Here is a 14327-nt window from a genome sequence, read left to right as displayed (position 1 = left end):
TATGCATTTGTGTGTGCAGGTATCTATATCAAAATATCTGTATCTGTAGTTATGGATAAAAAAAGTAAGTAAGATGGATTTGTTTTATCACAATGAATTCAACAAATGATTGTGGCATCGGCTTCTGAATGTATGTTAACAGTGAAATCAGTAAATATAAATACCTGCCATATCGATAAAATAACACATTTTCATTTCTTTCATGAGAATTTGACTTTCTCGTATGAATCAAAGGTTAATAATCAAAGTACTTACACTTTCATTTGTATTCAGTGAAAAATTGATGTCTGATATTCTATCAAAGGGAATACTGCAATGTTAAAGAGAACAAAGTTTAGTTTAATTAGGGTCGTTAGGCATCCACATGATAACACACAGGATGACAACTCTAGCCCACAGCTGTAACAATATATGTATAAATATATATATTTTGACACAGTTAGTCTGAACAAGCATTATTTGTGCTGTAAACTGGTAAATGAAATGCAAAGAAGCATACGTAAAGCCAGAGAGAAGAAACAGCACATTTTTGCAAGGAATCCAAAATGGCCACTTTAATTGAAGCTTTGAAATAGCAAACTTTCCAAAAATATTATTCTGGACCCAGCTTTCAAAAAGGTTACAAATAACTTAAGGAAAAGTCCAACATTTGCCATCTGACACAAAGTCAGATAAGATAAATATCAAGCCTTGCTCAAAAATAGGTCAAAAATGTTCCCCCCCTTCCCAATCCTAAATCTGTGTATAGAGTAGGGCAGTGACCATTTTCATTATGGCTTAATAAGCACAGATTTTCACAATTATTAATTTGTGTTACCTTATGTATTCTTGTAAAGTGTAAACCTCTGATAATTAAATTTGAAGCCATATACACATATACATTGAACATGCAGTTCCTTGAATGGCTACTTGAGGATGGCTCCAAAAGTGAGTCAGTTCCCATAAAAGCCCATGTTAAAATGCTAGCTTTACAGCAAAAATAAATATGGGTTTGGTCGCTATACCTAATATCCTTTCATGACACCTGTACAGGGAGTGAATTTTCATACAACACACTCTGACTTATTTCATAATTTCTTTTACAACTATTTTAAGACTTAACATTGTTGGGATGTTGGTGTCTTAATGTCGATTTTAATTCCGTTATCAGAGACACAGGCCGGAGTGGAGGGACAGAGAAAGACATGTATGTATACACATATATGGGATATTTACACATTAATAATTGAGATTATATCACTAATGACACTATGTAAACCACCTTTTAAAATAAAAATTAAAAATGGCAATGCCATGTGTGCCAAAAGAAAAAAAAAGAAGAAAAAAAATCAAATCATGACCTCAACATCTGAAATCGAATGAAATCAAGGATTTGGAGAATCGTGACACCCCAAGATCTTGGTCTTAACTACAATGGGATTATCAGGTTCACTAATACAACAGTTCTATACATTAATCACTGCAATCTCACGCAGTTATTTTGCAAAAGAAATTTGGTCAAGTTTTTGTCATGGAGATTTTCACCCTTACATTTACTTTAAAGAAATTGACATTAAACCATATCATGGAAAACTGGTCGTTAATTAGGTAGTTAGGAAATGTTATTGTATTTTGAACATTTGTATTGGTTTATTGCCCATTTCTCCCAGCCCAATTAGCTTTGTTACACAAGAAATTTCTCATTTCACATAGTTTGATAATCCAATATCAACATAAAGGCTCTAATGCACCTCAAACAATTTTTAATTGAAGACATTTTATGTTATTGATCACCTACCAGCCATCTCCCATAATCCACAACCTTTGCAGAATAATATAGCCCGAAAATCAACTTGCCTTCAGGAATGTACAAAGGGACAGAACACGAACACACAAAAGCAGGATATGGTTTCTTCTCTTTTAGCCATATTTTGTATTCATTTTGACCCTCAAAATAAAACGTAAAGTATTGTCATTCGTTTTAATGCCTGTGCAAAGATTATTACTGCAATAGATTTATTTCTGTAAAAAATAAGAAATATAAGGCGTCCAATCATTTGATTGATTGTGAGATTGATCAAAATTAAGTTGCACAACATTAATTGGCATTTAGATTTTTTTTTGTCAACAAGAAAGCTTTGAATAGGAAACACTACCAGCTTTATAATGTACAGTGCCCCATCCCTTCAGTGTACACAGTAATTAAAACAGCAAGTCCAATCATGCAGGATGAGTACTCACTCCACAACATCGTCCTGATCAGCAAACTCTTCGTCATTGAAGCCGAACTGCTCAATAAAATTGGACGTCATTTGTTGCATCTGATAATCAGAAAAGGCCTGGCAAAACCCAGGACCAACGATAATGATATAGTCTTGGCTCTACACAAAGCTGGTCATTACTTGCAGTACAGAAAATAGCAAATGCATATGCGAAATTGTAAAAACAAAGACTGTATAACATGTAGGCTAGATAGGTTAATAGCTACCACAAACATGCACTTTACAATCAGATGCCAATATGCATTAACATTAATTAGTAACACATCTATAAATTCAAATCCATTTGAAGTAACAGTTACATTTCCTAAATAACATTAGTAGTAAGTAAAACAATTCAAAACATGATAGATAGATGTTTCTGTGGATGGTAACTGTGCATGACCCATAGTCACAAAATGTTTGAAGATCGAAGGCCTGTTCACAGGCACATGTAGCCTTTGAACACGATAAGCTGAACACGTTTTTAAATTTTTTTTTTACTTTTGAGCATATGCGTTGCATGTGTCCCATTACACCTCAACACCAATGAGAATGGCTTCAGAAAAACACATCTGCATTCAAGAGTGGTATTTTGGTTTAATCACAAATAAAACAAATGTCTCCATTTTGTTACACTTTGAAGTTACAAAATCATGCTTCATGGGAAGGTTTTATAATTTAGGGAAAAGTAGCTGGGCTCTAACAACTTATCAGTCATTTATGAATAATCATGATCAAGTTATTTTTGGAGGGCTATAGAAAGAGTAACAGAATAACTGTTTCACACTGTTTAGAGGATTTGCCTCTAGATATCCATGTATATTCAAAATGAAAAATTAACATGGCAAAGCAACAGAGATTCTGTTTAAGACTGATACAGAGAGACTAATTTGTCGAGGATCTGTTAGATCTGTTTGGCTATGGGCCTGTGTTGAGTGCATGTATGCATTTGTGTGCATGTGTATAGTTCTTACTTGCTGTAGAGAGGAGTCCTGGTGAAAGCCACTGTCTTTAAAGTCCACCTCATCATCACTGGAAGAATGGATGTGGTGTGTATTCACCTAGAGAAAATTATCACAAAAAGGGTTGGCCTTTGACATTAAATTCTAGCAATTACTCAACATGCAAGCTGTCCTAATATGGTGTAAAGAAAATCAGTTGTTGATATTTGGTTGTTGTCAAAATCTTTCTGAAATATGCTATACAGTCCTTGAGTAATTGGCTTGGACTGGTGAGTTGGATCTGAACCTTTGATCTTGGGAGACAACACACAACTTTTGATTAAGTCAACATTTAATCTAAAATTCAATGTACTTAACTTAAATATAGAAAATAAAAAAAATCTCACTAAAAACTTTCTATCCAACCACAAACACATCACATTTCAGTATTTTCCATTAATTAACCAGATTAGGTAGAAACTAATTTGCCATGCTCATAGTCTCATAACAATCCAACAATATTGTTGGTTTTAATAAGATGAAGATCTCCAACTTTTGCACAATCTCTTTAGCAATGACTAATTGCCAGGCAGCAGAGCCAAGCTCAGTGTTATATTCTATTATTATTTTCCACAATGTCTCTTCTACAATGTCTCATTATGCTCATGTCATTTATGATATAGCCTTTAAAGTACACCAGATTGATGCATTTCATTAAAAAAAGTGCAAGGTTTTCAGAGCATGACCCTGGAGGGTTGGATATACACCCATCATAGTCTCATGAAATCCTGTGGGAAACACTGTTGCCAATGTTGATGTGGTTACTCACCAGATCGACAGTGTTTCTCTTGTTTGTGTCAGCCAGCTGGCAAGAAATAAAGGCTTCCCATTTCTCTCTGTCCTCTGCTGGGAGCTCTGTTTGACACACACACACACACACACACACACACACACACACTTTCATCTACTCACTATTTAAAAATCTGTGAAAGAATGGTTCTTTCAAGTCAAATTTATAGCCCTTTTCTACTGGTCAGAAATACCACTTAAAACAACTAAGATCAGGCTTGTGTGTGCTATGGGAATGTTTATGCAGGTCAACTGACTTTGCAGTAAACATAGGTTTTTTTCACCTCAGTTCGTCTTTGATCTAAAACCAGGTGAACACAATAAATTGTGCTGCACAAAGTAATGATGCATTATCAACATCCAGTGTTGGCGTGTAAATGAAGAAGGGATTTGGGATTCATCTATACAAGATCATTTTCTTATAACTGGACTCAGTGTTGGAGGCAAAGCCCCGTTCATTCCTATGAAAACTGCTCATTGGTCAAGTCAAAAAAGATTGCCTTCCCGGCTATGAAAATACCTGGAACACTGGATAACTTCTGGTTTAACTTTAAGGGGGATAAAATAATTTAGTCACGCAGCTCTGTTTAACTTTCCAAATGTTATTGGACTGAATGGCTCAGATGATGACAGTAAAACAAGTGATTTTGCGGGGGTTAGGACACTCAAAAGAGTTTATCCACCGTTTCACAGGCGCTTCTTTCTCAGTGGGTCTATGGTTGTTTTCTCTTCTATTACAACTGTTGTTGGCACAATCGTGACACGCAACATGATGCTTCAGAAAAAAATCCCAGTTGGGCTTAAGTGTGAATGGGGTCAATAGGCTATTTTTAGCGGGCTGACCTGCTTTTAAAATACCTGTGTAGACCTGCTAATTTAGGTGGAAATGCAGTATTAGATGCCAAAGTAATTATGCAAAACAAAAGTAGGCTGCATACATAGCTATAGAATACCGCTGGAAGATTTCCTCCCATATACTGCTAACAACATAACTTTACAACTTGGACCTTACCAGAGATGAGCTGTTGTATTTGCGGTCCATTAGGGCCTTTGTCACAGTTATGAACTATAGAGTTGGCTATTCGGGTGAGGTGCCCCATGTAGCCTCTTCGCCGACCACCTTCCGCCCTAAAAACAAATAACGAAAAATTATGATGGCAGTCCACAATGACTTATTACATCGGCCGCTTAAGCCAAGCACTAGTCTCTCACCTAATCTTAACTATGAACAGTAGTGCTCATATTAAACAAGCAAAAGGACTTTGGTTTTTCTTTTCTACAACCATGTGTCCCAAAAAGTTGTAAGCTGTGTAAAACATAAATCCTCTTCCGGTTCCCTGAGTCCACAATTTTTTTTTTTTAAATATAGATTTTCGGTTAAAGGCCTGATATAAGGTCGTAGTCTACTGGAAATTTCTTGGACCCAGAAAATGTGTTTCCTATAAACTTTTATGATTGAAATGTAATCTATAGGCCTAGTGGATGAAATTCAACTTGGTTGCTAAGAGTTGCATGTCCGGCAATTTGCGTAATTGGCATAATGAGCTAATTAAGGGGAGACACTACAAGTGAAGAATAGGGACATTTTTTTAAACCAATATGTATGAACCTGAAACTTCCCCAGTTGATTACTTACATTGAGACAATTATTTTTTTGTATCATTAGTTTTCTGAAATTGTATGTTTGAATATGCAAATGATGCATTATCAAATTAAATATGTGCCAATTTGCATACATTTCCAGAACATAAATCTAAACATTTGATAAAGCCAGGTTCAAAATTCTTGTTTCATTTTGTTGACATATTATAGCCAAAGGTTTTTACAGAGGGAATTTTGGATATCTCTTTTAATCACTCCATAAATCAGAAAATACTGTCAAAAGCCATAAAAAAAAAACAATTTCCACCCTGTTTTTTGGAATAAAATGTTATATAAATCAGGCTATGAATGATATATGAACAAACCCCTCTGTCAATATCTTCATAATATAGATAGGAATAAAACTGGAAAGTTTAAGTGCTACTGAAGTGGAGATTTTTGGCTCAGAGTATGAGAAAAAAGGCATTTTGAGAAAACGGCCTTTAAAGATATGTACTGTGTAAGAAATCTATAGAAGGGTGGAGGAGGGGGGTTATGAAACATTTCTGGATATCACAAACATGGACTTAGACTCTTAGATCAACTTCAAGCTAACTAGAAGCAAAATTATAGCTATTTTCAGTTTCTCGCGATTAAGGGGAAACGTGGCAGGCAAAAACATTGTTTTTTATGCACTGTCAATTTTGAGATTTTGGGTTATTTTGCTTCAATAACATGTCTTCTTTCAGACTAGTGGAAAGAAAACATCCAAAAAACACATTTAGGTGTTCATTTTACTTCACTTTGTCTATTTCCTTCCATAGATTTCTTATACAATACATTTGTTTAAAGGCTGTTTTCTCAAACTGAGTTTTTTCTAATACTCTGAGCCAAAAATCTCCACTTCAGTAGCACTTACATACACAAAACTTTCCAGTTTTATTCCTATCTATATTATGAAGGTTTTAACAGAGGGGTCTATTCATATATCATTCATAGCCTGATTTATATAACATTTGATTCCAAAGAACAGGGCGAAAATTGTTTTTTTTTATGGCTGTTGATAGTATTTTCTGATTTATGGACTGATAAAAAGAGATATCCAAAATTCCCTCTGTAAAAACCTTTGGCTATAATATGTCAACAAAATGAAACAAGAATTTTGAACCTGGCTTTACCCAATGTTTAGATTCATGATATGGAAATGTATGCAAATTAGCGCATATTTAATTGGAGAATGCATCATTTGCATATTCAAACATACAATTTCAGAAAACTCATAATACAAAAAAAAATTGTCTTAATGTAAACAATCAACTGGGGAAGTTTCATAGTCATATATATTAGTTAAAAAAATGTCCCTATTCTTCACCTATAGTGTCTCCCCTTAATTAGCTCATTATGCTAATTACTCAAATTGCCCAACATTCAACTTTTAGCAACCAAGCTTAATCTCATTTGCTAAACCTATAGATGACATTTTGATAAAATAAAGTTCATAGGAAACAACATTTCTGGGTTTAGAATGGGCCATATAGGGGTTTCCAGTAGACTATCTGTAGTTACCACAGGCTTAAGACATTTACATGTCCTGTTCTATAACATAAAACAATGGCCCAAGTTCATTAATCAATGTGTGTCTTAAAAACAGCAGTTGCAAACATGTGTCTAAATGAGACTACAGAAATTGTCACAGACACTAAACATCAACATTCTAACCAACTTGTGCATTGATCAGTTTATTCAAACCCTGTATAATAATTGCGTAGTAAGATGCTTTGCGTGACACTGAAGTCATGTGAACGCAATGTAGACCTTCTAAAGATTTAATTTGGACTTCATCACAACAGTGGTGGTCATCTGTGAAGATTATCTTGCTGAACAAAATGTCACAGTTCACCTCTACACCACTCTACACAGTAAGAAGACAAGATGATTAATGTTCAAACCGATCAACTTTAACCCCTCTCTTTTAATACACACTCACTATTAACTCTATGTTCTCTTGTCAACTTTTACAGAAGAGCAACAGAAAGCATCCTGACAGGAAACATCGCAAACGAGCATGGTTCATCACAGCCCAGGACAGGAAGGCTCCACAGCGGGTGATTAAAACCACCAGATCATCACTGGTACCATCTACAGAACATCAGTGACATTGGTAAAGGGAGATGTCTGCATAGAGCCAAAAGATACTTGAAGCCAACACCCACGAGGAGACGCTATCACCTCCCAGGTCTCGGCGGCTTTCCAGTTGCTCATCTTGACGTCCACGGATGAAGTGATGAACTGACTGCTGTAATCAGCCGTTTCCTGTTTTTAAAACTCCCCGGCTGTGACCCACAACAACGCACGTCATTGACTCCTCCACCCATCTCACGCAGTTGCCAGCATAAAAATGGCTAGTGTCGCCAATTGAAAATTGTGCTAAATTATGATGCAGAAAACAGGAACAGAGAACCTGGAAAGACACGCGGAGACTTCTTTGGAATGTATTATGAGCATCAAATCCAAAATGATGTTTATAATATGACAGTGTGCTAGATATTAATTAATCATCTTGTCTTTCTACTGTATTTGATTTAAGTTGCATTTCATTTTTGTTTTAGGTTTTACGCAATGTTCCGGAATCAAGGTTGCAGTGTACTCCAGCCAATGGACAAACAATAATTTCACACAGAAAATACTGTTCATGCACTGCCTGCAACATTTCATTTGCAGCTGAGCCTATACCTCATTACTTATCATGGAAGTGCTATCATATAGATATATATTTATCATAAAATATATACACTCCAGTCAGTCAGCAGACATGCAGTAACTGCTGCTTCAGCAACATTATATTCGAACAAACTACCTTGCTCAGTATGACCCGCCTTACTCTGCCTCTGACTGGCTACATCCTGCCAATTAAGTAGAGAAGGGGTCTCAATTTGTAACTAAAACTGAGCATTCAAGACAGTGTGAAAAGGGATGCTGCAGCAATGCACCATATGAGAAAAACGTAGGCTTTTAGCACCCCCATATTAAAGCATTAACCTGGAAATAGATAACTTTATTAAATAGGTCATATTATACTTATCTATAAAATTGTTACATTCTTGACAAAGTTACTTATGATTTCATTTACAGCAGAGCAGAATACTCACTGTTCTTTCTCATTGGAACTCCAGGCCTCTACGATTCTCTGTATAAACTGGCACTTTTGAAACAGCTGGTGGAGACAGATACAAGGAAATTAAATACAGCTAATTCCATGTGACTGAGATAGAGTGCATACTGCTTCAGTGTCTGCACTGACAGAAAATAAATGCCAAACTACATTATTGATAAGCCTTTGCTAATTGCCAGTTTGAGGGAAGGATGGGTAAAAAAATACAATGTAGATGGAGAGATTTTTCACATAAGAATTAAGACATGTGACGGCTTTAGTTTTCTTTACATTTTCCTCTAGTAATTTTATCTTACATGTTTGATAAGGATGCTCTCCCTTGCATGTTCTTGCTCCGTGTCTGGCTGAATGTCAGTGGGGGCAGGGGGCATAGCCAAAATCATGGCTGTGCAGATCTCCACTTGGATGTGGAGGAAGTTGTTCCAGATGTATTTGAAATACATATCCTGTACAAAACAAGAAGGGAAAAGGGGGAAAAGAGGAGAGAGAACAAAGCAATGATCGAATGAAGAAATTAATAAACCTCCACTAGCATGAACATTGCCCCTTGAGCGTGACTGAGTGTTTGGCGATTAAGTGTTCCTTTAATACACTGCTCAAAAAAATTAAAGGAACGCTTTTTTTTTTTTATTGGGTATGGCACGAGGTCAATTGAACCTGTCTGATAATGATCTGGTGAGTTAAGTAGCAGAGGGTGTTGTTAATCAGTTTCAGCTGTATTGGTGTTGATGGAATTAACAACAGGGCACTAGAGTGGCAACAATGAGGAAACCCCCAAAACAGGACTGGTTTTGCATGTGGAGGTCATCTGAAGTTTCTCCCTCTTTATTTTTTTGTCCTGTCTTCCAGTAGTGCTGGTTTTTGCCAGAGTCACTACTGGCAGTGTGAGGTGATTCCTTAACTCTACAGGAGTTGCACAGGTTGTCCAGCTCCTCCAGGATGGCACATTCACATGTGCCATAGCAAGGAGATTTAATGTGTCTCCCAGCACAATCTCCAGAACATGGAGGAGATTTCAGGAGACAGGCAGTTACTCTAGGAGAGCTTGACAGGGCTGTAGAAGGTCTCAACCTATCAGCAGGACCGATATCTGCTCCTTTGTGCAAGGAGGAACAGGTTGAGCACTGCCCGTGCCCCATAGAATGATCTCCAGCAGGCCAATGGTGTGAATGTCTCTGCCCAAACAATCAGAAACAGACTTCATGAGGGTGGCCCTGTGCTCACCGCCCAGCAATGTGGAGCTCGATTGGCATTTATTAGAGAATTGGCAAGTCCGCCACTTGTGCCCTGTACTTTTCACAGACGAGAGCAGGTTCACCCTGAGCACCTGTGATGGACGTGCAACATCGTTCAGCATGACAGGTTTGGTGGTGGGTCAGTGATGGTCTGGGGAGGCATATCCATGGAGGGACGCACAGACCTCTACTAGCTAGAAAATGGCAGTCTGACTGCCATTAGGTATCGGGACGAAATCCTTGAACCCATTGTCAGACCCTACGCTGATGCAGTAGGTCCTGGGTTCCTCCTGATGCACGACAATGCCCTGCCTCATGTGGCAAGAGTATGCAGGCAGTACCTGGGGGATGAAGGAATTGATACAATTGAATGGCCCTCACTATCACTTGACTACAACCCAGTAGAACAAGTCTGGGACATTATGTTTTGGTCCATCAGGCACCGCCAGGTTGCTCCTCAGACTTTACAGGAGCTCAGGGATGCCCTTACACAGATCTGGGAGGACATCCCACAAGACACCATCCGTCGTCTCATTAGGAGCATGCCGCGACGCTGTCAAGCATGCACACAAGCACTTGGGGGCCACACAAGAGATTGAGAAGCATTTTCAGTTGCAGAAATTAAATTTTGGCAAAACGGACTAGCTTGCCACATCATTATTTCACTTTGATTTTCAGGGTGTCTATACATTTAAGCCCTCTGTAGGCTGAAAACTTTTATTTCCATTACAGATGTGGCATCCTTTCGTTCCTAAGATATCTGTATAGATATCCAACATGTTTTTTTTTTTTCACATTGAAATCTGATGTGTTTTCAAAGTGTTCCTTTCATTTTTTTGAGCAGTGTATAACTTAAGTCAGTAATATCAGTCTGTCCACTTTGGAAGCAAAAGTGTGTATATTGTATGACATCATTGTTATCCATGACCATCTAAACATAGGTGTAGACCAGATCTTTACTGTGTTATAATGGTGTTATATGGAGATATGATGCAAAATACATAATTCAGTTATGGCGGCAGTAATATGGCCACCACGTGACGTTTTTGCAATGGCTCCATCTATGAAAGTGTTCAGGGCCATAGAATAGAAAAATAAAGGGCAAGAGAAACTGGGGAAACAAAAAGGAGAGAGCAGCAGAAAGGCGAGGAAAGCATTAAGGTGGCTAATTAAAGCAAAACTACGTACTGTAGACAAACTCTTCAAGCTATACGGAAGAAAATTGATTCACGAATCCCCTTTTCATGTCGCCAAATCAAAGATAATTTAAAAAACATAATTGAAAATCTCGCTTTCTAATCCCTTAGAAAATGACAAACTGAACTGACTACTACTGACACACTGACTACAATGAGGCATGTCACCTCATTCTGTTACCAGTTATCCATTGCGCTGTGTCAGCTGGCTACTCGAAAGACCTGAGTAACATACAAAGATTATGAATTGTTCGGCTGTACCAGTCTATCCCTCAGTCACAAATGGCTCGCTAGCAAGACATCAAAGAACGCTGCGCTAGTTAAACTAAGAGGACACTGTAGTGTATCTGGTAGCAGCCAGTGAGCAGCAGAGAGATTTGGTTTGCCAACAAAGCTAATTGTTTACAGCTGAGCTAGATACACAGCATGACTCTGTACTAGTGGACTGTCCAAAATATGGTGTTCACAACAATGGAAAGGACAGATGGGAGGACAAACCAAAAACATAATGCCACCGGCCACAGTTGTCAGCAGCATAAAAATATAGATAGTACTCACTAGGATGACTCCCAGTGTGTTGAGGTTAATAAGTTCTGTGTTGATGCTGTGTGTGTTGCTCTGCAACAAGCTGGCCACCAGCCTCACTACATTGAGCCTGGTATTGCCCACAGGAGGGTCCAGCACCCCCCACGTTGTCTTCATCACATTCCTCTGTTGGTGGAAAATGAATAAATGACCGACAAAAAAAACACACAGACACAATTAATGATCACTCGATGACTTAATGGTTGAAGAGGTGATAGAAGACCTTTTGTCACTCATTCTGTCACTCGAACATGTTTGATCTTAAGTTGCTTTCTAAGAAAAGTATTTCTTCAATAGATCCTCAGAGGGATTAAGCATAGATATACAGAGAAACTTGAAGAAAACAATTAAAAGCGTTTAAATAAAAATAAGAAAACAATTAAACATAATTCTCAATTTAATAACAGTACTGTTTCGTCAAAAAGGATGAATAAATTACACAGACTCATGTAGCCTGCAACATTTTTACTTCAATCTATCAGGCATTTGGTTCTCAAAAAAACTGCTTCCAGTTGTGTGGGTTTTTTTTTTTTTTACCTTTGGGGGATCCAGTAGCAGCTGGTGAAAGTCTCTGAGTCGGGGTCTCACAGCCTCCAGGATGCTGTGGTTGACTGAAAATGAAGGGTGGGACATCCCAGGAGGGCATTCCATATGACCTTCAAACCTACGACAAACACAATACAGTAGAGCCAAATCTTAAAACACAGCAATCCATGAATATTTACCAAATGTTATCGATAAACCAGCAACAAAGTTGTGGGAACATTTATAATTATGATGCAGATGGCAGCGGGTAGACATTACACTGTAGATTTTATTCAAAACATTAATTGTTTAATGTTTTATAAAATAATTCTCAATGTGTTTAACTATTTATAACTGTGTTGATGGGGACATGAGCATCAAGGTTACAAGTTCATACAGTTAAATTAATTTAGTCTTTTTTAAACAGATAGTTTGGTTTTGGCCAAACCAAACCTTATTGATACCATCAGGTGTGTTCACTCCAAGTTTTTTTTCCAAATGGAGTTAGATAATCTGGATTAACCATTGGGCTTGTTTACAACCTTGATCATCCGATTACTCATGTTATTGCATTCTTTGTAATAGCAATGCTGCAATGTTCCCAGATCTCAGCAATGACTTTGCTGAATAGTGAAACTGAAATGAACTGAAACTATGAAAATATGATACTACCTGTTTTAAGCCACAATCAACCATTAACAATTTACAGTAACTGTGATGTGAGAAACAAATGTACATGAAAAATAATGACTAAGTGATCCTCAACCTCAGTTATTTCTGTTTTCTGATAAATGCTGTCCCCATTCACATTCTCCAAAAATCCAATCATCTACCATGTATATCCAAAGTGAAATTTAAGTATCAGAGTAGTAGAAGCCACATAACATACGCTGGTCTCCTCGTCTCAAACAATGTGAGAAGGATCTGGATAACACTGACAATTGCAGATTCATTCTTCTCCTTGTCAAAAATATTGGACAGCAGCTGCTCCACTGTCTCCTGCCTGAGGAGGATAGACATTAGGACAGGTTAAGATTGCAATAGCTAAATCTATGCTTGCACACTGTTCAAAATAAACTAAACAAAAGCATGAATGGTAAGCAAATAAAGGCTTAATAACTAACCTGCCTGAAAAATCACTGACAGTTATTTCAAGCTAAGGAACATTTATCAAGCCCTTATAACTAGGATTTATCAAAGGTCACATTTAACAAAAATTAACCGGGTTCGTTCTCTATAGTGCCAACAGTAAATGGTCTGGCAAAAAATCGCATTCATACTTTTCCAGTGTGGCCAAAAGTGGGTCAGGCTCCGAGCAGCCCTGGACCTGGAACATCTGGTCTCTGCTCAGTCTGATGATCTCACAAAGCGACTGGGATGCATTGGAGTGTCTCTTTATCAAGAAACGTGGTCAAAAAGGAGAAAAAGGACAATTAACCCAAACACTGCTGCAGGTCAAGAACACACTCTGGCAATGGCACTCCCCGATGGTTGTGCTTTTTGTTTTTGCTTCATTGAAGCGTCTCTCCTGTTGGGCTGCAGACAGCGCACTCAGAACAGGGCCACCGCTACACATTTTGGGGCTTTAGAACAGATTAGGATTTTGTGCCACGAAAGTACATTTACTGTACTCTGACAACATCTGTCTCCAACTGACTGACTCGGAGGCAGCCATATATGTACCGTGTTTATTTGTTTCATTTCAAGATACATTTTCAAAGATATAACCATGATTATAATCATATAACATCAAACAGAAGTTGAACAAAACAGTGTGCCAAAAATCACAAATTTTATATGGGAAACCCACTGAATTTCCCTAGGACCCACTCAAATGAGGAAATGGAAGTAACAGTGAAGTGTGTGTGTGTGTGTGTGCGTGAACCTTACATCCTCATCTTGAGAAGGCTGTACCATGTCCACAAGTCTCTGAATCACCTTCTCCTCATTCAGCCACTAAAAGAGGACAGAGAACAAAGATAGAAACAACAGCAAAAAAAAAA

General features: G+C 37.7%; 1 protein-coding gene across 8 annotated transcripts in view; it reads right to left on the bottom strand.

Annotated features, from left to right (window-relative positions):
* ppp6r3 (protein phosphatase 6, regulatory subunit 3) overlaps positions 1-14319 on the bottom strand; it is a 30894-nt gene extending 16575 nt beyond the window's left edge. For 5 of the 8 annotated variants that reach the window (XM_030426299.1, XM_030426300.1, XM_030426301.1 and 2 more), the window contains exons 1-12: positions 14215-14319; positions 13605-13717; positions 13214-13327; positions 12337-12463; positions 11773-11925; positions 9080-9229; positions 8761-8825; positions 5043-5158; positions 4011-4096; positions 3215-3301; positions 2221-2318; positions 256-310 (exon numbers count right to left, since the gene is read on the bottom strand). In XM_030426299.1, the coding sequence (XP_030282159.1) occupies positions 256-310; positions 2221-2318; positions 3215-3301; positions 4011-4096; positions 5043-5158; positions 8761-8825; positions 9080-9229; positions 11773-11925; positions 12337-12463; positions 13214-13327; positions 13605-13717; positions 14215-14241 (1191 nt within the window). In that variant the 5' untranslated portion in view covers positions 14242-14319. The remainder of the gene's footprint in view (positions 1-255; positions 311-2220; positions 2319-3214; positions 3302-4010; positions 4097-5042; positions 5159-8760; positions 8826-9079; positions 9230-11772; positions 11926-12336; positions 12464-13213; positions 13328-13604; positions 13718-14214) is intronic. The other 3 variants (XM_030426302.1, XM_030426304.1, XM_030426306.1) reach the window with 3 other exon arrangements.
* Between the last annotated feature and the right edge of the window lie 8 nt (positions 14320-14327).

This window comes from Sparus aurata, chromosome 8 (assembly GCF_900880675.1).
Source record: "Sparus aurata chromosome 8, fSpaAur1.1, whole genome shotgun sequence".
Taxonomy (NCBI): domain Eukaryota; kingdom Metazoa; phylum Chordata; class Actinopteri; order Spariformes; family Sparidae; genus Sparus; species Sparus aurata.
This window is presented reverse-complemented; position numbering and strand designations above follow the sequence as displayed.